The sequence below is a fragment of the Lathyrus oleraceus genome, chromosome 3 (genome assembly GCF_024323335.1).
Source record: "Lathyrus oleraceus cultivar Zhongwan6 chromosome 3, CAAS_Psat_ZW6_1.0, whole genome shotgun sequence".
In the NCBI taxonomy this organism is placed as follows: Eukaryota; Viridiplantae; Streptophyta; class Magnoliopsida; order Fabales; family Fabaceae; genus Lathyrus; species Lathyrus oleraceus.
In genome coordinates this window covers 31,002,652-31,028,883 of record NC_066581.1, presented here as the reverse complement: position 1 = coordinate 31,028,883, position 26,232 = coordinate 31,002,652, and the positions used below count along the sequence as shown (strand labels likewise).

The 26,232-nt window shown below is 32.5% G+C and overlaps 2 protein-coding genes across 2 annotated transcripts; both read right to left on the bottom strand.

Annotated features, from left to right (window-relative positions):
- Window positions 1-3,486: 3,486 nt before the first annotated feature.
- Window positions 3,487-4,403, bottom strand: LOC127129496 (benzyl alcohol O-benzoyltransferase-like). The gene has a single exon (XM_051058665.1). It carries the CDS (start codon window positions 4,324-4,326, stop codon window positions 3,487-3,489), a length of 840 nt encoding a protein of 279 aa, XP_050914622.1. The 5' UTR covers window positions 4,327-4,403.
- Window positions 4,404-19,294: 14,891 nt separating this feature from the next.
- Window positions 19,295-21,403, bottom strand: LOC127132292 (benzyl alcohol O-benzoyltransferase). The gene is made up of 2 exons (XM_051061204.1): window positions 20,821-21,403; window positions 19,295-20,357 (listed from the first exon to the last, which is right to left on the bottom strand). The coding sequence occupies exons 1-2, from the start codon at window positions 21,259-21,261 to the stop codon at window positions 19,419-19,421; spliced, it is 1,380 nt and encodes a 459-aa protein (XP_050917161.1). The 5' UTR covers window positions 21,262-21,403; the 3' UTR covers window positions 19,295-19,418.
- Window positions 21,404-26,232: the final 4,829 nt, after the last annotated feature.

The window sequence follows — 26,232 nt, the reverse complement described above, 5'->3', positions numbered from 1 at the left end:
TTAAATGATATAAGCTTTGAAAGACAGTTGTAAAAAATAAAAGAGTCTCGTTGTAAGAAGGCCCAAGAGAAAGCCAAGGGACTCGAAATAAAATCAGAAATTAAATTAAAAGAAATTTAGCGTAATGTTTAAGCAATCGTAAAGCGATTCATGTAGGAAACATCCTATCTGAGGCCGGTTAACAAAATTTTATGCGTTTAAGCGATTTCGAGAATTAAATTGAATTTTTAACTTCGAAATCACAAAGCAATGAAACCAAGTAGCAATCAAGCATATTATTATTACAATAGTATTACAAATTTTCACATCACAACTATCGTAATCGAAGAAGAAAGAAAGAAAAACAAAGAAATTCAACTTAATCCCAATCATAATAAAAAACATGGGATATAACTAGTAAAAAAATTAAATGGGCCTTAGGTCTCATGTGAGATACAAACCCATAAGCACTAAGACATTTTGATCTACATTTTCCACTAAATATAAAGTAACTAAAAAAATAGTAAAAAAAAAAATATATATATATAAAAAAGTAACATAAAGAAAAGAAAGAACTAAGACAAGCTTGAAATTTTTAGAGAAACAGTAACGAAATAAGAATGTAAAATGCAGGAAAAGCATATCCACCGCCAACACTATTAAGTTTAGTTATTTTCTTTCAAAAAGTTTTAATAAAAATGAAATCAAATCCACCACTAACAGTATCAAAGTTAGTTTTTAAAAACACAATAAAAATGGAAAGAAACTCTAGCACTAATAGTATCAAAGTTAGTTTTTTTTAATAAAATAAAACTCAATAAAATGGAAGAAAAAAAATCCATCAGTAACAGTATCAACGTTGAAAACCAGGTTGCAAAATCGGAAGAAATATGAACGTAAGCACTATTTCATTCAAACGACAAACTTGCTCATGAACACCACTTTAGTCAAACATGTAAGGTTCAACAAATAGGAACTAATATATATACCTTTGTTGGGTGTTGCGTTCCGACTGTGATGGTTGTTCGTTTGGATGCAACCGACGGTCCGATTGTGACCTCGAAGCTGATGCGATGTTGATCGAAAATGGTTTTTTTATTTCGGTTGAATATGTGTGTTCGGTTATGAGAAAGAGCATCGGAAAAGATGAAGGATGAGTTTATGGAGTGCTTATGTGAGTTATGTTCATGAGCTTATGGATATTGTGTGTTGTTTGTTGATGTAATTTTTTATGAACATGGATGAAATAAATTCAAAATGGAGGTGATTATTTGTAAGAAATTGGAAATGTTATATTTGGAGGTGGAGGAATGGTTTGGAAAAGATGATGATGGTGACCATGTTCTTCATGTTGTTGTTGTGTTTTTTGATGTTTCACTGTGTGTGTATGTGAGAAAAGGTAAAACAATACATATGGAGAGAGAGGTGTCCAAGTGGGCTGACTTTTATGGTGAGAAAAATGGCCACGTGGCAATTGGTTTGTGGAGGGAAAAGAAGATATTTGTTTACTCTTTTTTTCTTAAGTAACACTTAACTCTTAAAAAAAATTAAAACTTAAAAAAAACATATAAATATAATATAATTAAAAGATTCAAATAAAATTATATTTAAGGACATGATTAATTATAAATAAATCTACTATTTAAATTGATTAAAAAAATTGAATAAAAAATGAACAAAACTCGGGCAAATAAATATTCGAAAAATAAAATTGAATGCACCAAAATTATCAATGCGAAATAAACTTTTCGAAAACATACATGTTTTGATTAAATTTTGAAATTAAAAATAACCGGTTGAAAGGCTCAGGCAGATAAAAATGCAATAGAAAAAGTAGTCGAAAAATTAAAATGAGCACACCAAGTTAAACTACGCGAACCATAGATTAAGAAAACTGATGTCTTCGAGCTCAATTTTGAAAATTTTCGCCCTCTATTGCGACGTACAGTTGAGAAACGATGAGACCGATCTGCCTGTAGATCCGAAAAATTAACCTGGCTGAAATTTCAAGCACTATGCGAAACAAAATGCATGTTGTGACAAGTAATAAAATACAAATGTCTGGTGAATGTACTGATTCAATGATTAAATAAATCTAAACAGACAATGGATGCAAATGAATCACCCTTGAACCATTTGCTTCTCTTTCTCAAACACAAACAAAACCCTATACATATTCAGACAATGAAAACACTCTTGATTATCACCCTCTAAACCTTTGAAACAAGATGCAACAAAATAAATTATGCACTGAGATTGAGAAATCAAGTCTTTCGACTTCTCAATCAACATATGACTGAATGAATATCATCAAGATCAGATAAAATGCCAGAACTCCTAACTTTTTATATAAACTCTGATAAATGCTTTTTAACTAATGAAATGCACGACTAAAATGGATCGGTTCATGCTATGCTGGTGCAAGCGAAAAAACCCAGGGTAAAATTTAGGGTATGACAGCTGCCCCTATTTAAACATCTTTAACTAGAAAAACACAAATCAATACCATGAAGAATGTTTATTATAGTCTGCTGGAGAAACACCAATCAATACCATGGAGGAAAATTTTCTATGATAATGCAGCTCGACCAAGAGCACAGTTTACGTTGTGGCTTGCGTGCCATGATCTACTTGCAATAAAAGTTAGGATGATAAAGTTTGGTATGTTGAACGACAACATGTGCGTACTCTGTGATAATGTGGAAAACTTGAAGCACCTTTTGTTCGAATGCAGGATCACGAGGAACATATGAAAAGTGGTGCTGAATTGGATAAATGTGGATCATGAACCACAGGGTCGGGATCAAGAATTGTAATGGGTGATTAATGCTAATAAGAGCAAACATTAGAGAGCCAAGATTCTTAGAATGTCGTTGGTGGAAACAATTTATGAGTGTTGGAAACATATGAATGAAAGTGTTTACAACATTAGTAATAACAATACTAGTATAAAGGAAAATACTATAGATAATAGTGTTCATAGAATTTGGACGAAATCTAGCCTTCGAAAGCATATTGCTCAATTGCTTTTGAGATAGGTGGTTTGTGAGCATATAGTTTTGGGTGTGTTTAGCTAGACCCCTTTGGATTACTTTGTACAAATTGATAGTTTTAACATCCATTTAACTGCCATAATAGTTAGTTTTTTAATATATATATATATATATATATATATATATATATATATATATATATATATATATATATATATATATATATATATATATATATATATATATATATATATATATATATATATATATATATATATATATATATATTGTAACTTACAAATATATAAATGAATATATTTTCACATAAAATAAAATTAGTTAATTATGACCACTTGTGGTAGGATAATTTTAGCTACGAAGCATCTCGTAACAAATAAGTAATATCAAACATTCTTTACCTTTTACATTCTTATGTGGAGGAACAACGTAAGTACCTTAAAAATTAAAATAATAATTAACATATGTTTTGGTAATTCTATTGTGATGTTGGAGGTTAATTCTGATTACCAAGGATGTGATCTAACTCTTCAGCAAACCTCTTCATTACTTGAGAGGGCAAACAAATAGGCAACATGAAACAATCTTCTCCTTTTGCGTTCTTTTGAGGAAAAATATAAGTTGCACCTGGAAAAGGTCCAGCCCCACCTTTTACGACTCCACCATACACCCCTTCTCCCCATCCAAAATTCACTTCTCTAAATTTAGCTCGAGTCAAATCTGAAATAATACATGATCTCACGGTTGTAAATAAGCATCGATCCTTAATAACCATAAGATCTGCTACAGACTGTATGTATTCCTCTGTAACTTCGGTTTTTACTTTTCTTATTAACTCAACTGCATATCCTAGTGAGTTTTCACAAAGTTTCCCTGCAGTGGTGACAGTTGATAGATAAGCAAAAAAGTTACCGTAATATCCAATAAGTGGGGGGGAATGATTATTGTTAAACCTCGAACGTGCATTGACGATGACCATCATTCGTACTTCATCTTGTGGCTCTAACTGCAATGCTTTTGTGCGACAATACCAAAAACATGCAGTGATAAGATCGAATGTGGTACATTGAAATGGAACCAAGAGACGAAGTGCAGCTATGTCTGAAGGTTTAAAGAAGAAAGATTGATGGAGTATGGTTGTAGTATCTTCTTCCTTGATGGTATTATTTGGTGGAAGTACTTGTTCATATTCACGATGGTTACATGTAATGCATGGGGGATCTCTTGCCATGAGAATCTCTCTACGCCAGACTGGTTGAATGGAAGGTTGATGTGCTCCTCGAGCCATTTCTGCCCATGTATCCATGAACTGTTTAATACCAACTCCATCACTCATTGTATGGTTAAAACTTATTGTCAATATCAAGCCACCACACTTGAGACGTGTCAGCTGTCATGTTTTAAAATATTTTACAAACCAACAAAACCCATTTTATTAAAGATTTATTTATTTTAGTTATAAAATAACAAAAATATATACACTACAAGAAATTTGATTTTAAACAACAACACATAAGTCGTAAAATCTATATCAATGGATGTTTGTTCTACTTTGTTTTCCCTATACATACAGGGACGTCCATAACAATTTGGGGGACATGTTCTATTTTAAAATTATACTCTTAATAGATGAAAACACAACAAATTTTAAAAAAATCACATTTCATTTAAATTGTGAATAAAATTAAATATATAAAAAAATATTGTGTAGAAACTTGACTCATCAAATTTATAAAAAAGTTCATAAGGAAATAATCTTTTGAACAATTTTGATAATGTTAATAACGAAGTGGTTTAATTAATAAACAATTAACGATGTGAAATAAACCATAATACTTACTCATATGTATAAATATAGATTTAAATAGTAAAATGAAAATCCTAAATAGGGAAAAAAACTTGTAAAAAAGTTAGGCTAAAATAATTTTTTTTTAAAAATTTAATAATTTAATTTACAATCTATTTAATAATAACTTAAATAAAAAATAATAAAACTTACCAATTTTAAAATATTATAAAAAATAAATTTAAGCAAATCAACTTTAAAAAATTATATATCCATCACTACTGAGGGTTAATGGTGTTTGGTTTCTGTCTGTATATTTCAAATTTCTTATAGTGGTAAACATGTTTAGATTTGCTTATTTAAATTTTAGTGATTCAGGAATTATTAAAACTAACTTGAATGAGTCGAATGGGACGATCAATAATTAGTTCTGAGCCAGTAACATCGTACAGAAGTTCTTGGAAGCAAGGGAATGGTGGATGGAGTGAGTCACCAAATTGGTCAAGTGTTACATCAGCTTGCGTCCAACACCTTCTTTAATCCTTCCCGCAAATGGATAGTAATGAACAAGTGTTTGTGAGAGTGCATTTCTCAGAACTTTAACAGGGTCTTTCTCTTCCATTGATGGTTCATGGCGATAGATAAATATGAATGGAATATTGAAACGTAAACCTTGTTGATCATCAATGTCAGATACTAATTTAACTTCTCGAGGAGTTGAAGAAGCTGGAGGCACCAACTCTTGTTGGAACCTCCTCACTATGAATATTAATGGTGATGAAGACATGTTAGAGCTTTGTGTTTGGAATGAGGGAGTTATACATTGATTGAGTTTACATATAAATGGAGTGTTTGTGGTGGCCACAAAAATAAATATAAAAAATTGAAAATCTAAGAACCATGTCATAGAATTGCACCTTATCTTCTATCGGTAACGATAGTTTTCAAGCAAGCTCACTCGTAGTGATAGTTTTCAAGCAACCTAAAGTTTCTTTTATGGGAAAAACATGTAAGGAGAGAACAAGAGCTGAGAACTCAAACAAATTTAAAAACTATAATTTAAAATAAGTTTAAAGTCATCTAAACGTTAAGTTTGAAATTTTGTAAGTTTAAACAAAATTCAAAAAAATAATAATATATATATATATATATATATATATATATATATATATATATATATATATATATATATATATATATATATATATATATATATATATAATATATATATATATATATATATATATATATATATATATATATATATATATATAAATTTAATTGATATACACTGACAGTGTAAAGATTTTTTACACTGTCAGTTAATCACAATCATTGATTTATTTAAAATGTTTGACTTTTATTTTAATCATTTAATAAGTAATACAAACGGATGATGGTGATGTATTGAAAGTGTAAAACTTTTTACATTGACAGTGCATAACAATTAATTTCTCTCTCTCTCTCTCTCTCTCTCTCTCTCTCTCTCTCTCTCTCTCTCTCTCTCTCTCTCTCTCTCTCTCTCTCTCTCTCTCTCTCTCTCTCTCTCTCTCTCTCTCTCTCTCTCTCTCTATATATATATATATATATATATATATATATATATATATATATATATATATATATATATATATATATATATATATATATATATATATATATATCGGTTAAGAATTTATCAAATATGAATAGTATGGATAATAGTCTCACATTAGTTGAAAATGTGAGACTTTAACATTTATAAATAAAAGAACTCATAAAGGGGTTGCTCACCTATCATCTTAAAGTTTTAGGTGAATATGTGGTGTCTCTCATAAAAGGATTGCTCTAAAAAGAAATCTCACAATATTAAATACTCCCTAATAAAAAACTCCAACAACAAATGGTATCCTGAAAAAATTATGTTTTGTCTGTGTTTTTGTATTTGTTCTTATCCTAGAAATTAGATTTTTGTTTAACTTTTAAATACAAAAAGAGAAAACAGTAAAGTGTGTTGTTAATTATTTTGTTATATATTATGATTAGCTAATTTTAGTCTTTAGATTAAATTAGTTAATCAATATTGTTGATATGGATATTAGAAGTAAGGTTGTTACTAGTTAGTTACACATTGATTGGTTGTTATGTGATAAGCTTTTCCTATATATAGCCTGTATCATAACACGTGTAACATCAATGAAACTATCTTTCTTCTTTCTTGAAGTCTTCTTCTTCTCTTTCTTTTTGTTATTCTTCATTCAAATGTCACAATAGCTTCATATCATAATATGGTATCAATCGCCATATCGATCCCTATTCCGCTGTTATCTAACTGAATTGATCTTCTCCATCAGTTCTTCGTTTCTCTGTATCCATGGCTCCTTCTCGAACCTCACCGCTTGATCCGGCTTTGGATCAAACTTCTCCATACTTTATTCATCCTAGTGATGGTCCCGGTTCTGTTACCGTTCTTCCAAAACTCACAGGTTCCAACTATCATTCATGGGCTCGAAGCATGAAAAGAGCTCTTGGTGGAAAAATGAAAATCGAATTCATTGATGGTTCTCTTTCCGTTCCCACTGAATCTTTCGATCCATCTTTGCGTGCTTGGAATCGTTGCAACATGTTGGTGCATTCTTGGATCATGAACTCAGTTTCAGACTCAATTTCTCAGTCTATGGTTTTCATGGAAAATGCGCTTGACGTATGGAATGATTTGAAAGAAAGGTTTTCTTAGGGTGATCTTATTCGTATTTCTGAGCTGTAGCAAGAAATCTATAGTCTCAAACAAGAAAACAAATTGGTAACTGATTCTTTCTCTGATCTTAAAATTCTTTGGGAAGAATTAGATTTGTATTTACCTTTACCAACTTGTACATGTCGCATCAAATGCTCTTGTGAAGCTATATGTAGTGCAAGATCTAACCACCAATTGATGCACATAATCAGGTTCTTAACTGGTTTGAATGAACAATTTGCTGTAGTTAAGTCTCAAATCTTGTTAATGGATCCTTTGCCAAACATGAATAAGATCTTTTCCATGGTGATTCAACATGAACGACAAATTCATCTTCCTATTATCAATGATGAGTCTCAAGCACTGATTAATGCTGCTGATTCCAAGAGGTTTGGTGCCAGACCCAGTACTTCAAAACATGGAGCTCGTGTCTGCACTTTCTGTGGCACGACCAATCACACTGTTGAAAATTGCTTCAAGAAACATGGTGTACCTCCCCATATGCAGAAGCAGTTTCCAAATTCAGCTCACAATGTGGCATCAGAAGGCAATGATGATGCATCTTCTTCTAGTGGTGCTGACATCAAAAGTGACAATTCACCTATAACTCAAGGTCAATTCAGTGCTCTAATGGAGCTAATTCATAAATCCAGCATTGGCCAATCTTCAGGACATGCTTCTTCAAATCAAGTTGTTGTTGGTCATTCATCAACAAGTAACACATATCATTGCATGCATAGTAGTAGCAGTGGTTCTTGGATCATTGATTCAGGAGCTTCTGATCACATATGCAGTTCTGCAAAATGGTTTCACTCATATACGAAAATCACTCCTATTAATGTTAAATTGCCAAATGGACAATGCCTTGTTGCAAACTATTCTGGCACAATTCATTTTCCCCTGAATTCATAGTGCACAATGTTCTTCTTATTCCTGAGTTTTCTTTAAATCTCCTGTCAGTTTCAAAATTGTGTGAATTCTCTAATTGCAATGTCAATTTTCTCAATTCACAATGTGTTATACAGGACAAACTCACCTTGAAGATGACTGGTTCTGCTGAGCAGAAAGATGGATTGTACTTCTTAATACTGAGAGATAATAATTCACCAGCCTTAACCCCTGCTCTAGCAGCCAATGTCACTTTACCAGACAGAGCCCTATGGCATTTTAGACTCGGACATTTATCCCAAAATAGACTTTTGTACTTACATTCTCAATTTCCCTTTATCACAGTTAATCATAGAGATGTTTGTGATGTATGTTGTTATGCTAGACAAAGAAAGCTTTCCTATACAGTTAGTACTAGTATAGCTAATCACCCTTATGAATTGATCCATTTTGACATTTGGGGACCCCTTGTTGTTCATTCTTTACATGGTCATTCATACTTCTTAACTGCTGTTGATGACTGTAGCAGATACACATGGATAACTTTAATGAAAGCTAAATCTGAAGCTAGACAGCATGTCATGAATTTTGTCAGTCTCATAGAAAATCAACATAAGTGTCATGTCAAAATTATCAGAACCGATAATGGTCCTGAATTTTCCATTCCTGATTTTTATGCATCTAAGGGAATCATACATCAAACAAGTTGTGTTGAATCTCCACAACAAAATGGTAGAGTGGAGAGGAAACATCAACATTTATTAAATGTTGGAAGAGCTTTCCTTTTTCAGTCAAAACTCCCAAAGAAATTCTGGTCATATGCCATTTTACACGCCACATTCATTATCAATAAGATTCCCACACATGTTTTAAACAATTTTTCTCCCCATTTCATCCTGCATAATAAACATCCTGATATGCACAGTCTCAAAGTGTTTGGGTCTCTAGCCTTTGTATCAACATTGAACGTGCATAGAACTAAACTTGAGCCAAGAGGTCGTAAATGCATTTTCTTAGGATACAAGAATGGTATGAAGGGTGTGGTGCTATATGATATAAACAGTCATACTATTTTTGTTTCTAGAAATGTCATACACCATGAGCACATTTTCCCCTATTCCAATTCCAACTCTATTAATTGGGATTATCACCCTCACACAGAACCCTCTGACTCATCACAACATAATTCTATCAACCCTGTTTCACCACATAGTCTAGAACCTATTATTGAGGAACATGAACACCAGCCTAACATTGGTCCTTCACAAAGTCTTGAACCCACTATTGAGGAACATGACCACCATCCCAACACTAATCCTGAAACTTTAGCAAATCCTGATGAGAACCATGATGTTCAATATGTGCCTGATACACCCGATACTGAAAATGATCACATTCAGCCCAGACCTGTCAGAGTCAAACATACACGTAACTATCTCTCAGATTATGTTTGCAATACATCCGATGCTTCAGCAGTCAAGTCATCATTAGGTACATCTAAATCTATCTATCCTATTTCTAATTATGATTCATTACATTTTCTTTCTGCATCTCATCGTGCTTTTGCATCTAATATCACACCTACACATGAGCCAAAGAACTACAAAGAAGCTTGTTTATCTGAGGATTGGACCAAGGCCATGAAGTTTGAATTAGATGCATTAGACAAGAATAGAACTTGGATTTTGGTTGATTTGCCACCACATGTCAAACCAATTGGCAACAGATGGGTGTTCAAAGTAAAACATAGAGCAGATGGCACAATAGAGAGGTACAAATCTAGGCTTGTTGCAAAGGGCTATAACCAAATCGAAGGGCTTGACTTCTTTGATACATTTTCACCAGTAGCAAAGCTTACTACTGTCAGAACTCTTCTTGCAGCTGCAGCCATCAACAACTGGTTTTTACATCAACTTGATGTTAAGAATGCGTTTTTACATGGGGAATTGCAGGAAGATGTGTACATGACCATTCCTGAAGGCGTTTCATGTCACAGGCCCAATCAAGTATGTAAACTCCAAAAGAGTTTATATGGTCTAAAACAAGCCAGTCGCAAATGGTATGAAAAGTTAACAACTCTTTTACTTCAACAAGGGTATTCTCAATCTACTTCTGATTATTCCCTCTTCACTTTGAAAACTGATGCACATTTTACAGCTGTTTTAGTATATGTTGATGATATAATTCTGGCTGGAACATCTATGCCTGAATTTGATCGTATCAAAATCATTCTGGATGAAAACTTTAGCATCAAAGATCTGGGAATACTCAAGTATTTTCTTGGCCTCGAGGTAGCTCATTCAAAAGCAGGGATCTCATTATCACAACGAAAATACTGTTTAGATCTCTTACAGGAATCCGGTATGCTTGGATCAAAACCAGCACCCACACCTCTTGATCCTTCAGTCAAGCTACACGCTGATAATGGCAAAGCCTTTGAAGACATTGGAGCTTATAGATGCTTAATAGGCCGTCTGCTGTATCTTAACACCACACGTCCAGATATCACCTATGCAACCCAACAACTCAGTCAGTTTCTTCACAATCCAACAATGGCACACTACCATGCTGCTTGTAGAGTGATACGCTACTTGAAGAATAGTCCTGGTAGAGGAATTTTGTTTCGCAGGAATGCTGAACCACAACTCCTTGGCTTCTCAGATTCTGATTGGGCAGGGTGCCTCGATTCAAGGAAATCCATCTCAGGTTATTGTTTTTTTCTGGGTACTTCTCTCATATCATGGCGTGCAAAGAAATAGGATACTATTTCCAGATCGTCATCCGAGGCTGAGTATCGGGCATTATCGTTTGCCACATGTGAATTGATTTGGTTGATAGCTCTTATGAAAGAGTTGCACATCACATGTACCAAGCTTCCTGTACTCTACTGTGACAGCCAAAGTGCAATGCACATTGCACTCAATCCGGTGTTCCATGAACGAACCAAACACCTTGAGATCGATTGCCATTTGGTTCGTGAAAAACTGCAACAAGGTTTACTTCGGCTGCTGCCAATCTCCATTCATAAGCAACTCGCGGATTTCCTGACCAAAGCATTATCTACTTCAACCTTCAACAAGTTTATTTCCAAGCTTGGCATGATCAACATTCACCATGCTTCGCTTGAGAGGGGCTATTATGATTAGCTAATTTTAGTCTTTAGATTAAATTAGTTAATCAATATTGTTGATATGGATATTAGAAGTAAGGTTGTTACTAGTTAGTTACACATTGATTGGTTGTTATGTGATAAGCTTTTCCTATATATAGCCTGTATCATAACACGTGTAACATCAATGAAGCTATCTTTCTTCTTTCTTGAAGTCTTCTTCTTCTCTTTCTTTTTGTTATTCTTCATTCAAATGTCACAATAGCTTCATATCACAATATTATATATAATTTTCAAGAACGAATAAAATTGGTATTGTGCTTTCAGTTTCCTTGAACTGCACTACAAATAGAACTGTTAATAGCAGAGAAATTAATAATACAAATTTAGAGATTTTAACCCTTTTTATTAATGATATTGGAAATTTTGATAATTTTCATGTCATATATAATGTTATTATTAATGGATAAGAATGAACAAAGGGAGTCGTTATAAAAAATATGATACTTGGCTAAACAAAGAAATCAATAGTAATACAAAGTTATGATTCATGATAATTTTCATGTCATATATAATGTTATTAATTGTATCTTTATTTAAATGGTAATTTATTAAAGTGTTTTGATTCATGATAATTTCCATTTTTATATAATTTACGTTTTCAGAAATTTGTTTTTAGTTTTCAAATACCAAAGTTATGGAGTGATATGAACATTCACCGTATGTTGATATCTATGATTGGATGTCTTCTTTACTTCTTTTTTGAATTTTGGTTTTATTAAAATTGTATTTTTTTGATATTTTTCTAATTTGTTTTCCTACATCTAACATAATTGAGATGACTAATGTTAATTACTTGCCAACGTATGCAACATTCAATAATACGGTTTCAACACCTCCACCTACCGTCTTTAATGAAATGTCACCTCCTCACACTAAGAAGCGGAAGAATCATTCAGAGGCTTGGAATCTTTTCATTGTATCGTCAGAAGAAAAAAAAAGCTTCGTGTAAATATTGTGGCACAAAAATTAAGTATGATAATGGAACTAGTTCCATGCATTCATTTATTGAGATGTCTCGTTTACAAGAGGCACAAGACATCATCTTTTATGACAAATGCTGAAGAACATGTTGACTCTCCCTTGATTTCCAAGTTTGACCAATAAGCTATTCGAAGAGAAATGGTTAAGATGTTCATAAACATGGAGTTTCCTTTTCGGAAGGTCGAACATGAGTCTTTTCATAAATTTATGAGTCACGTTTCACCAAGATTTCTAATATGTTCGCGTACAACATTGACACGTGATGTCTTGAAACTATGGGACACAAAAAGAATGATTTTCAAAAACTTTCTCTCTCTGAATTGTCGAAGAGTTTGTCTCACCACTGATATGTGGACTTCTTTTCAAAAGTTGAGCTATATGTGTGTGACGGTCCATTTCATTGACAATAATTGGCCCTTATAGAATAAGATTTTAACTTTTTGTCAAGTCACAAGTCATACAGGGGATGCTATTTGGAAAACAATGAAAATGTGTTTGAACAATTAGGATTTAAATTGCGTGCTTTGTTTGACGGTTGATAATGATTCATCTAATGATGTTTGAGTTGAACATCTCAAGAGAAGTCTTTTGTCTAAGAATAGTTTAGTTGTGAGTGGAAACTATTTTCATATGAGGTGTTGCACATATGTATTGAATTTAATTGTGAAAGAAGATTTGAAAGACATTGATAATTCTGTTTATAGAGTTCGTCATGCTGTTTGGTATGCTAGATCTTCTCCCGCAAGGCTTGCTAAATTCAAGGCATGCATTGATGAGGAGAGCATGGACTATAAAGGTTTAGTTTCTCTAGTGTTGTGACTCGTTGGAATTTAACTTACTTGATGTTAGTATCCGCATCAAAACTTGAAAGAACCTTTGAAGAATTCGGTTTTCAAAATAAATGGTATGTGAAAGCTATTTTCATACCCTAATTTGTAATCCTAAGATCCCACATATCATTTGTATCCTTGCATACAAACAAGATCACATCTTTGTTCTCCCCCTTTTCATCTTGGGGTTTGCCTTGTACAGAGATCATCAAGCATCTATTTGATTAGTGTTTTACCTTTGTCTTTATATTTTCATTGCTTATCTAACCACTAATAAAAATAGAAAAAATGTGTCTTGTTTCCTTTAAGTTTATTGCGCAAGGTAAGGCTTCTCAACAAGAGTATCAAGAATGGCAAAAGTTGAGCTATATGTGTATGACGGTCCATTTCATTGACAATAAATGGCCCTCATAGAATGAGATTTTAAATTTTTGTCAAGTCACAAGTCATACAGGGGATGCTATTTGGGAAACAATGGAGATGTGTTTGAACAATTAGGATTTAAATCGCGTGCTTAGTTTGACGGTTGATAATGCTTCATCTAATGATGTTTGAGTTGAACGTCTCAAGAGAAGTATTTTGTCTAAGAATAGTTTAGTTATGAGTGGAAACCATTTTCATATGAGGTGTTGCACACACGTATTTAATTTAATTGTGAAAGAAGTTTTGAAAGACATTGATAGTTCTGTTTATAGAGTTCGTTATGTTGTTTAGTATGATAAATCTTCTCCCGTGAGGCTTTCTAAATTGAAGGCATGTATTGATGAGGAGAGCATGGATTATAAAGGTTTTGTTTCTCTAGATGTTGAGACGCGTTGGAATTCAACTTACTTGATGTTAGTATCCGCATCAAAACATGAAAGAACCTTTAAGGAATTTGGTTTTCAAAATAAATGGTACGTGAAAGCTATTGTCATACCCTAATTTGTAATCATTAGATCCCACATGTCATTTGTATCCTTGCATACAAACAAGATCACATCTTTGTCCTCCCCATTTTCATCTTGGGGTTTGCCTTGTGCAGAGGTCATCAAGCACCTCTTTGGTTAGTGTTTTACCTTTGTGTTTATATTTTCATTGCTTATCTAACTACTAATAAAAATATCAAAAATGTGTCGTGTTTCCTTTAAGTTTATTGTGCAAGGTAAGGCTTCTCAGCAAGAGTATTAAGAATGGCTCCTCAGTTAGGCTTTGTATTGATTCCCCAAGTCAAAGTATGGTCAACCATTTATTCTCAAGGGACTATCTCTCAAAGCATGATCTCTAAGGTTCTAAAGTACGTTTCAATCTCATTTTTGGTCAAGAATACATCATAGTTTTGTTGCTTACTTCTCAAGAAAAGTCAAAAGTTCATGTGTTTATTTTCATGCCTTCTTCAACAAGTTACCTCAAGCTTTGCGCATTCTAATCAAGATACATTAAATGAAACCTTATTTTGAGTTTGTATGATCATGTAGTGATTTGGAGTGCAAGAAAAGTCCAAGTGCACAAGTTTGTTCCAAATGGTTTGACCAAAAAAGTCAACATTTGAAAGTCAAAGTCCCAAGGACCACAACTCCTTCAATTCTCAACAATTTTGAATTCTTATTTTTGCATATGACTCTTCTAAACATCCTCTACAACTTATATTTACATGAAAATAGCCAATTATGCTTGGAGAATCATCAAAAGTTTGAAGACATTATAGGTCATTTGTGGACTTAGTGAAATTTGACCTATTTTCAAGTGACTTTTTCTCAACTTCCAAGGATTACGACTTCTTCAATTTTTAACATTGGAGGCTAATTCTTTTTGTGCAATATCATTTGTGATGCCCTCTACAAGGTTTATTCAATGATCAAGGTCAAATTGTGCTTGGAAGGCCATGGAATTCACTAAGACATTACAAGTCCTTTTCAGCCATTGAACACTTGAATTTTTCGAAGTTACATGATAAGTTTTTTGTGTCAACATCAACATTCCATAACTTTGTGCTCAAGCATCCAAATGCAACCTTTGTTGGCATATTTTAATATTTGTTATGATGTTAACACATTGGAAAAAGAATGGGACCAAAAAGCCTCCTTAGGAAGATGCCCCATCGAGTTGAACATGATGTCTTGGAACTAATAAAATCACCATTTGCCAGAATTTTGAAACTCACTAATCTCAATTCCAAGCCAAATTAGCATGTGTTTTGGACCTAAACATATTTAACCAAGTCTCCAGAAGTTAATTGATCCTTAAAACGCATCATTTGGCTGAGTTTTAAAGGATTATAAGTCACACTTTTCTCACATTCAGATCAAATTTGTTTTGCACGAATTCAGCTCGATTCCAAACGTATTTGGATCCAAACACATTCCCTATAAATAGAGGAAGCTACTGCATTCATTTCCAAGCTTTTGAGAGCCAAGAAACCCCTGCTGCAATATAGTTATTCATGCATTTCTTTTGATGAGTGTTTTTCACTTCGCAACCATTCTGACACTACTCTATCAAAAGCTGTATTGAATTGACGGGTGATATCGTTCAAATTTTGAATTTTGAAAACAACATTCTGAGATGATTGACACTCAGCAACACTCATTTTTTTTGTGAGGTGAATTTCACCCAGCTAAATTACCTCACTAGTTTAAGTTTTTTTTGTAGTCTCTTCACAAACACTAACACAAAGGTTTGTTAAATTGGAAATTTATTAATTTTTATTAATTTAATTAATTGTATTGGATGTGAATTAATTAATTAATGAGATTTGTTTAATTAGGTTAAATAAGGTGAACGACCAATCTAGGGAAGGGTAAGAGCTACTGCAGATGTCTGATAAATAACTGAGTTACAACAACCGAGTCCTGTATTAGTTCTTGACTCTTCATTTCCTTCTCTTTTGCAGTGGGATAATTCATTAGAGATCTCACCGCAAGATAGACGGACCAAGAAGGAAAAATATGAAATGGACTTCATTGGAACAGGAGACACACTGAGGGCTAGTATAAATATGTAGGTTTTTTTTGTTCAAAACTATGGTATATATTACAGTATATATTATTGTCCCCCAACACTTTTCTTTAACTATGGTTTGATGTTTGTTAGAAGAACAAATTTATGTTTTTGACTCTTCTTTAACCACATAATTCAAATTTCTGATTAAAATGGGCTTACACGATGCATGTATTTTCAGATGAGTTTTTTATGATAATGAAGAACTCTTTGATGGATCCTCATTCAGTATATGTTCCTTACCAAATCTTCAAACTGTGTAAGTAATTGACCAGTTATTTCAGTGAAAATTTTTATGATGTGAAATTTTTCTTATTTAGAATTGTGTTGCATGCTTTTGTAGGATAATATAATGTAACAGGACTAAAACAATAAAACACGCAAAACATGAATTATAAAAATAATATACTTTAAATAATATTGTAATAAATTTCAATAAAAAAAGGTTAAGAAAATTAGTTCCTTGTATGTGAAGCATAAGTTTTCATCAAACATCTCTTTACTGACACAAAACATGACACAGAAAAAGCCGCTAACACTGCATATTACCACTACCTTTCAATACCAAACAAAATCACTACATCAAACAGACTAAGACTAAAGTATAACTAAAACACACCTTGTTACACCTCTATATTAAGTTTTTCTCCCTCAAATTTTTTAGTTTTGCTACATAGAATAGACAAATATTGGTCAAAACATGAAACATAGCTCTAAGGAAGGAATCCATTCAAATATGTCACAACATAAATTCTTTTTTCAAATAAGTAAACCTAAATTCATCCACTAAAATAAGTATTAGAAAATAAAATTGATCACATGAAAAATTACTTATGGATATGAAGTAAGGCGGCTACAAGACATAGTATGGAGACTTTAGGACGGAGTACGGTGGCGGCGACACATAGTACTACAATATTGAGACGGGGACGAACAAAGAAAGTAACCTGTAGGAAGAATCGAAGAAGATGATGAAGAGAGGAATTGAGAGGTTTTAGGGTTTTACTTTTTAGGAGAGAGAAACATATATTTTGCATCATTATCTTGATTATTTTGTTTTTTAGGACAATCACTAGAGTAGTAACCATACTTATGACAATTGAAACATTGAAAACGACTTTTGTCAGGTTTTCAACCACTGCCTCTTCCTCTACCTGCAACACCACCTCTTTGGTGTCTTTGGTATGAGAGCTTTCTCTAATTATACCAACCTCTTTCTTGCTGATTTTGACCAGTCGAAGTGTTGTAGGCTCATATACCTCTATTGTCGAACCACTTCCCTTTACCTTTAGTTTCTCTTGCTGATTGTTCCTGTAAAGCCACATCACTCTTCGACTTGTCTGCAGCTCTTTCAGCCATTCTTTGTTCATGAGATTCAAGCATCCCTTGAAGCTCTTCCTTTGTAAATGTTGATAATTCTTTCAACTTTTCTATGGCTACTACCCCATGGTCGAACTTTGGAGCCAATAAACTCAAGATATTTGAAACAACTGATCTTGATGTCAACACTTCTCCACATACCTTGATTTGATTCACCAGTTTCGTAACCCTAGTGAAAAAATCGGTTATGCTTTCATTGTCTTCCATCTAAATAAATTCATACGTTCTTTTGTGAGTTTGTAACCTAATTTGTTTCACCTTTTTGCGCCTCCAAATGATTTTTCCAGAATTTCTCATGCTTCTTTCGTTGATTCAACATCACTAACCTTTTCGAAAATTTCTGCGTCAACATATTTATGGATTATAAATAAATCTTTATAATATTTCTTCTTCAATAAGTAATTAGTAAAATATTCTTGTCACATTCATAAAAAACTAAAAACTTAATGGGGTTGTAAAAGAGATCGATCAGGTGGAAAATGGGGATCTGATTTGCGATCATATGTGGAGGAGACCTTTCTTTCTTAGAGAGGTACATGTGTTTGAAAATATTCTCTCTGCTCAAAGGTGTTATTCTCTCTCAGGATAGAGATAAGTGGAGTTGGAAGCATGCAAGAGATGGTTTTTTCTCCATTATCTCTATCTATCATGTTCAGTTTGTTGATTCTTCTCCATCTCCTATAACCGAGAACTTGATTTTTCCCCTAAAATGAAACAACGTGGTTCCCCTAAAGTAATAGTATTCTCCTAGAAGCCTCTTCAAGATAGATTTTCCTATAGAGAGAAATTGGATTAAAAGGGTGATTAACTATCTTTCCCTTTTTGTGGGGATTCAATTGAGTCGACTTCTCATATTTTTGTTACTTATGAGTTAGCAGTATTTTTATGGTATACAATCTTCTAATGGTTGGGTTGGTAGGTGGTTCTTCCTTGTGACCACATACTTATTTTTTAGTATTTCCTTTCTTTATGTGGTAGCCAAGTATAAGAGTCATTTTGTTATGATCAAGCATGATGTAGTCTAGACCATATGGAGAGCCCGTAATGATATAATCTTTAGTGGTGTTATAAAAACTGTGAAAGAGGTGAAAGAGAAGGGTATTTTTTGGCCTAAAAATGATATTTAAGTAGACCAGTAGTGAACTCATGCACGTTTTCATACTGGCTTCAGAACAATATCTTCTCTATTAACCAATAGTGGATCTAGTGTTTGCCTTGCTCCTGAGGCATGTTTTTGGTTTGTGTTTTTTGTTGTTCTCAAGATGAATTTTGATTTATTGATGGTGGTGATGGTAACAACTCTCTAACTTGAATCATAAGGGGTCGTTCTTTAGCTTATGGAACCCTTTTTTTTGTTTTTTTTGTTTTCCTTTATTATTCAACTAATTGTGGAGTTTTCTTTTTGTTGATTTTTTTTTTATTTTTATCCTTCCTAGTCTTGTAGGCACGTTATTTTTATTTATATTTCAATATTTTTCACTTTGATATTAATATATTATTTTTTATTAAAAATAAAAATTATCAAGCGAATACCACAAAAACTAATAAATAACACAGAAAAAAGCACAAAAATAAAACGCTAGAAAAAAAACATATAAAACCAACCAAAAATCAAGCAATGCAAAAAAAAATTCAAAGCAATAAAATACCGTTGAGCTCCACCCTCAAGAAACCACCTTTAAAAGAAAAACACCCATTATAAGGTAGATTTGACAAAATTAGAAACACTAGTGGTAGGGTGATTTTGGCTACCAAGTATGTCATCTAACTCTTTTTCAAACCTCTTCATAACTTCATAGGACAAACAAATTGGTAACATCAAACATTCTTCTCCTTTTGCATTCTTATGTGGAACAATAAAAGTTACGCCTGGAAAAGGTCCGGCCCCACCTTGTGCAACTCCACCATACACCCCTTCACCCCATCCAAAATTCACTTCTCTAAATTTAGCTCGAGTCAAATCTGAAATAATACAAGAATTTACAGTTGTAAATAAACACCTTTCTTTAATAACCATAAAATCTGCTACAGACTGCATGTATTCCTCTGTAACTTCATCTTTTGATTTTCTTATCAACTCTAATGCATAACCTAGTGAGTTTCCACAAAGTTTCCCTGCCGTGGTGACAGCCGCAGGGAATGCAAAACAATTACCGTAATACCCGACAAATGAAGAATGTTTAGCAATAAGCCTCGAACGTGCATTGACAATGACCATCATTCTTACTTCTTCTTCTGGCTCTAACCGTAAGGCTTTTGTGCGACAGTACCAAAAACATGCAGTGATAAGATCGAATGCGGTACATTGACTAAGGTGAAATGGAATCATGAGACGAATTCTAGCTATGTCTGAAAGTTTAAAGAAGAAAGATTGATGGACTATGGTAGTAATGTCTTCTTCCTTGATCGTATTCGGTGGAAGTATTTGTTCGTATTCACGGTGGTTGCATGTAATTCGTGGTGGGGCTCTTGCCATGAGAAGCTCCCTATGCCACACAGGTTGAATGGAAGGTTGATGTGCTCCTCGAGCAATTTCTGCCCATGCATTCATGAATTGTTTCAGACCAATTCCATCACCACTGGTATGGTTCCAATTCATTGCCACTATAAAACCACCACAATTGAGACGTGTCACCTGTAATTATTATTATTATTATTATTATTATATATATATATATATATATATATATATATATATATATATATATATATTATATATATGATTTAAATAAATATATAATTATATCATTATCCGCTTTAATTATTTTATTAGTCACAATATATATATTATTAATCTCTTATTTCAATATATTTTTATAATTAGTTAGAAAATCTCATTAAATGATGCTAGTCATTAATCATTTATTTTATAGAGTAACAAAAGTAACAAAAGGACAGGGGTTCACAAATTTATGTAAAATAAGTGGTGAAATAGGAAAAGTTAAATAAATGGTAATTTTAATTTTATTAAGTCTTGTTCAGTTAATAATTAATTAATAGATGTGCAGAGACATCCTATCGGATGAGTGAGCGGGTTGATTCCAAAAAAAAAAAAATATTTGGCAATTTTATGCTGCATAATAACTTGATAATTAAACCTGTATGAGTCGAATGGGACGGTCAATAACTAGTTCAGAGCCTGGAACATCGTAGAGAAGTTCTTGGAAGCAAGGGAATGGTGGGTGGAGAGAGTCACCCAATTGATCTAGTGTTACATCAGCTTCAGCTCCAATGAACATGACACCTTCGCCAGTACAATCAACCATCAACTTGCGTCCATCACCCTCTTTAATCCTTCCCGCAAGTGGATAGTAATAAACAAGTGTTTGTGACAGTGAATTTCTAAGAACTTCAACCGGTTCTTTTCCAGCCATTGATGATTCGTGGCTATAGATAAATATGGCAGGAATATTAAAACGTAAGCCTTGTTGATCATCTATGTCTGATAGTAGTTTAATTTCACGAGGAGTGGGTGTAGCCGGAAGCACCAACTCTGGTTGGAACCTCCGCACAGTGAATAATAGTGGTGATGAAGACATGTCATGCTATTGGAAAGAAAAAATCAGTGTTTGTGTTTTGTCTGTGTCACTTACACATTGGTTGTGTTTATCTATATATAAATTGTTTCACATTAATATTATAAAAAAAAACTATTTTGACATCAATTTCTTCATTTCATTATTCACAAATATAATAAGGATAACATTTAATTTTAATTTTTTAAATATATTTTTCTCTTTTTAAAATAATTTTGATTAATAGTGTTTAAAACTTGGTTAATTCAATTTATAGTTTGAATAATATGTTTTGACATTAAAAAGTAATTTTAAGTTGAAAATAAAGTTGATTAATTTAATATAATAAATTTGTCAATATTATTCCTAATTTGATTATTGAGTATCTTGATGTGGTAAATTAATTTTGATTAATGGCACGTAAAATTGATTAATGAATTTTATAATTTAATTAATAAGTTTTTAAATATAAAAAGTTCTCTAAAAAGTAAAATAAAATTTGTTAATAGAGTTTAGAAGATTGATTAATATATTATTATTTATTTTAATATATATATTTTATTGATTAATGAATTTGTGAAAGTGATTAATTAATTACAAATAAAATAAGTGATTTACAGTATATAAAATATTTTATGTTATAAAATATTTTTTTAATATTTTTTCATCAATCATATATATTTTTTATTTTAAAAAATAGAAAATCTAAGAAGCATGCGATATAACTGCACCTTATCTTCTACCGACAATGGGAGGCTTCTACTATCAGCCCTTACTTATTCTTTCATTTTTTTTTTAAAGAAAGCTTCGATTCATTATAAAACTTTTATTATGGAATACAATATGTTATTTTATGTTTTAATTTTTTAAAGAAATTTTAAATTTATTATGAACTATAATCTATTATTTTATGTAATATTGTTTTTATTTATAGAAAGATATATTATTAAATTTTATTTTAAAATAATATATTAAAAAGTCAATAAATTTAGTATTATTTTTAGTTAAATCATTACAATTTAAACAAACACTAAAGTAGTTAGTTAGTTAAATTATTAGATTTAAAATAATTTTGAGAAACCTAGTTTGGGTTAGTCTAGCATGAGATATTATTTATAAAGTTATATAATATTGAGATTCTTAACACATGTATCAAAATTTTAAGAATATTTTTAAATTTTAAATTTATTTATTTTTATTAATATGAGTTGACACAGTTATAATTGATCTAGTAGTAATTGTGAGATGTTTAGAGTTTTTCTCATATTTTTCAATATGAATTGTGTGTTGTTCATTAAATTAAACACTTGATTGGTAACCTTGCATTAACCATTCAATGAACTTTTTTTTTATCAATTTGAATATACTCAATTCTATATAAAATATTATACATAATTTTTTTTATAGTTTTTAATGTTATTTACAATCTTAATTTTATGTTCTATTTTATTAGGTTTTATTTTTTAAATTTGAATCGGGCCTCTAAATTATCAGAGACGATTCTATCATAAGATCTATAGGAAGAACTAAATACTAATTTAAATGTATTCGTTGTATACACTAATTAAATAACTTTTTTTAGTACGGAGCTAATCAGAGTCACAAACATTTGTATGAATATAAATCATATGGAAAGTATATGTCTTTCTAATGTCATGGTTGCTAGTTTATATATATGACCATGTATGCTCTGAGTCCTTTGAATGTTTTGTTCGAGTGTTGAAAAGTATAAGCAAGAAGTTAGATATATTAATCTTGGGACAACCTGCTCGTCTTTGTCCATTTAAGTTGACCTAGCTTGGTCCTGCCACATGGATGGCTTAAATCGCGTTAGGCTATGTTAAGTCAGAGTTTGAATTCGACCTAAGTCACCAGAATGTACATAGTCCCTCGACTACGAAACCTCTAAGGATGATATTCTTTAGGTGAGAGAACATATTTTTCATAGTCCTAAAGCACAAGGACCGTAATGGTGAAGTGCTTTGAGTGAAAGATCGTTTTGTATATATACTTTTTTAGTGGATGTTGGTATCCATCGGGATCTGTCGCGACGTGAAATATACCGGAGCGAGTAAATGCTCGAAATTCAATGAAGTTGCCACCAAAGTTTATTTTTTTAAGAGAAACGTCGATAAAACCCTTGGAGAATAAAAATATGTTCATCGCAATCAAATTCAAGTTCGAAAGTCAATTATGCGCGGGGAAGGTATTAACACTCCGCACATTCATTGTAACCAACATGAACCGTTTAATAGTTTTTGAATATGAGTGTTAGCATAATTTATTTTTGAATTTCTTTCTAATTATTGCGAGATATTTACAAAAAATGAAAAAAGGACTAAAAAATATTGTTTTATTAGGGTGCTTAACGAGACGTTGAATCTGGCTCATAAGTATCCCTAGATGCGATGGAGAACTCAAATCTATGTAGTTCAAGGTAGCAAATATTTGTGGGTTGGTAGTTTTAAGCGAAAGATGTTTAAGTCACATTCGAGCGCTTAAACGTTGTTTGTACGTCGCGCATGGGCGAAATGAAGCGGTATTTATTTGTCGCGTCGGAATGGAAAAACATTATTTATTTAAGAAAATATTTTTACACAGTGCTAAGGCGGAAAAGTATGTTTGATTGGTGGAAGTTGTTTTTGGAAGATGAATAATCGATTTAAATAATGTGTACGCCAAGTTTTCGATTATTCGAGGATAAAAAGAGTGTGCATCCAATATTCTTTTTTAATCCATTTATTTATTAAAATCATATTTGTGGAAGACGAGTAACCGATTTAGACAAAATGTACACCTTGTTTTCGACTACTCGGGGATAAAAATAGTGTGCACTCAATTTTCATTTTTTTTATCCGATTTGATTAATTGTTTTTGGAGGAAGACAAATAATCGGTTTTGTTGTAAAAACTATGCCGAAATTACAAAGTATAATTGGTTTCTTGACCGGTAAGAAACCCACAAGGGTAGAAAATAAGAAAACAAGAAGAGAACAATGAAATTGGTTATAAACTTATATTTTTTACCTTCATTTTGAAACAAGATTACAAGTGTTACAGAATAGCAAATTGTTAGAACAAGATTTTGGTTCTGCAATTTATCTCTAAGTTTTGATGATAACAAAGGATGAAACATTTTGGTACCCTAATAAAATTCTCTAAGTGTGCAGGACTCTAACAATAAATGAATATGATGAAACAACATCTAACGTCACAAAAGTCCATAACAGCTGACTTAGAGTCAAAGGTACTCGCTCTGACACTGAAGACAACGATGTCCACGACATCTGACATCTACAGACTTTGAAATTCTGCATCTGAAGGATCCCACACATGAATACTCTGATGATCCTTACATCTGAAGAAAACACATCAGGAAACTATCTGAAGAATACAAGATCTAAGAGAAGTATCTGAATTTCGCACACTCTGATTCACGCCCAACATATAAGATCAAGATTTAACAACAAAGTATTCCAAATATGGTATGAATCTCTATATAGAGAAAATTGAATATTCTCCTAAATTGCTATGGAAAGGACAATAAAATAAATGTCATTTAAGTCCCACCATTGGAAAGATATCAGCATCAATGCTCCATTTAACGGTATCATCTCCAAGCACTATAAAAAGGCCCAACTATCATTATACCAAAATACGAAGCTATAACACAAGAATTCTGCACATCAAAATCAAGTCATACACAAAATTCTTGTCACACGTTATCACACGGGTTGTTGCTCTAAGTGTGATCTTGATCTTTGTTCTTACTGTGCTCATATTGCTTATCTAGAAGCACTAAACACCTTCTTGTAATTCTAAAATAGTTGTTGTAAATTTCTTCAAGTGACTTGTGAAGTTTGTAGACTTGAGAGGACTAAGAGATCAGTGTACTCTTATACGTTTGTTGTGATCTTTCTAGATTATTAGATTAAGTCCTTATTGAAGGCAAAATCACCTTGGTCGGGTGGACTGGAGTAGCTTTGAATTTCAAGCGAACTAGGATAAACTTATGTGTTGTTTGTTTTGACTTTGATTTGTGTGGTGTTTCCATAAGTTTTTATTGTCAATGAAAACAATTCAACACCCCCTCCCACTTTCTTGTATTTCTCTACCTTCAATTGGTATTAGAGCTTCGACTTTGCTATTGATTTTCAAATCAAACACTTAACAGTGTAGAGATATTCAGCGTGAGAAAAACATCATGGCCAACACCAATGAAAGAGATAGCTACAAGGCTAAACCTCCAGTATTCGATGGAGAGAAATTTGATTTTTGGAAGGACAGAATCAAAAGCTTATTCTTAGGCTATGACGCTGACTTATGGGACATTGTCACAAATGGTTATGAACCACCTGTATCTGCTTTTGGTATTGTTATTGCAAGAAACAAAATGAGTGATGATCAGAAGCGTGACTTCAAAAATCACCACAAAGCCAAAACGATTCTGTTGAATGCAATATCCTACAATGAATATGAAAAGATCACCAACAAGGAAACAACTAAAGAAATATTTGATTCCCTGAAGATGACTCACGATGGCAATAATCAAGTCAAAGAGACTAAGGCTCTGGACATAATCCAAAAATATGAAGCCTTCAGAATGGAGGATGATGAAGCTGTAGAGGTAATGTTTTCTAGATTCCAAATTTTAGTTGGAGGACTCAAGGTTCTGGACAAAGGATACACAACTGCAGATCACGTCAAAAAGATTATTAGAAGTTTGCCAAAAAAAATGGAAACCTATGGTTACTGCCTTAAAACTATCCAAGGATCTAAATAACATAAGCTTGGAAGAACTAATAAGCTCCCTCGGGAGTCACGAGATAGAGCTAGAGGAAGATGAACCTCAAAAGAAAAGTAAATCAGTGGCTCTGAAGTCCAAATCAGAAAGACAAAAGCCAAAAAGAAACAAAGCCTTTCAAGCTGAAGAAGAAGAAGACAACGACGATTCTGAAAAGGATGATTCTGATGATGAAGAAGAGTTATCTCTTCT

What these genes read in the sequence shown, in the direction of transcription:
- LOC127129496 (XM_051058665.1), bottom strand. Translation starts at nt 4,326, where the DNA reads ATGAGTGATGGAGTTGGTATTAAACAGTTCATGGATACATGGGCAGAA.
- LOC127132292 (XM_051061204.1), bottom strand. Translation starts at nt 21,261, where the DNA reads ATGTCTTCATCACCACTATTATTCACTGTGCGGAGGTTCCAACCAGAG. An exon ending in GTCCCATTCGACTCATACAG is followed by an intron (nt 20,358 to 20,820) that starts GTTTAATTATCA and finishes TAATAATTACAG; the next exon opens with GTGACACGTCTCAATTGTGG.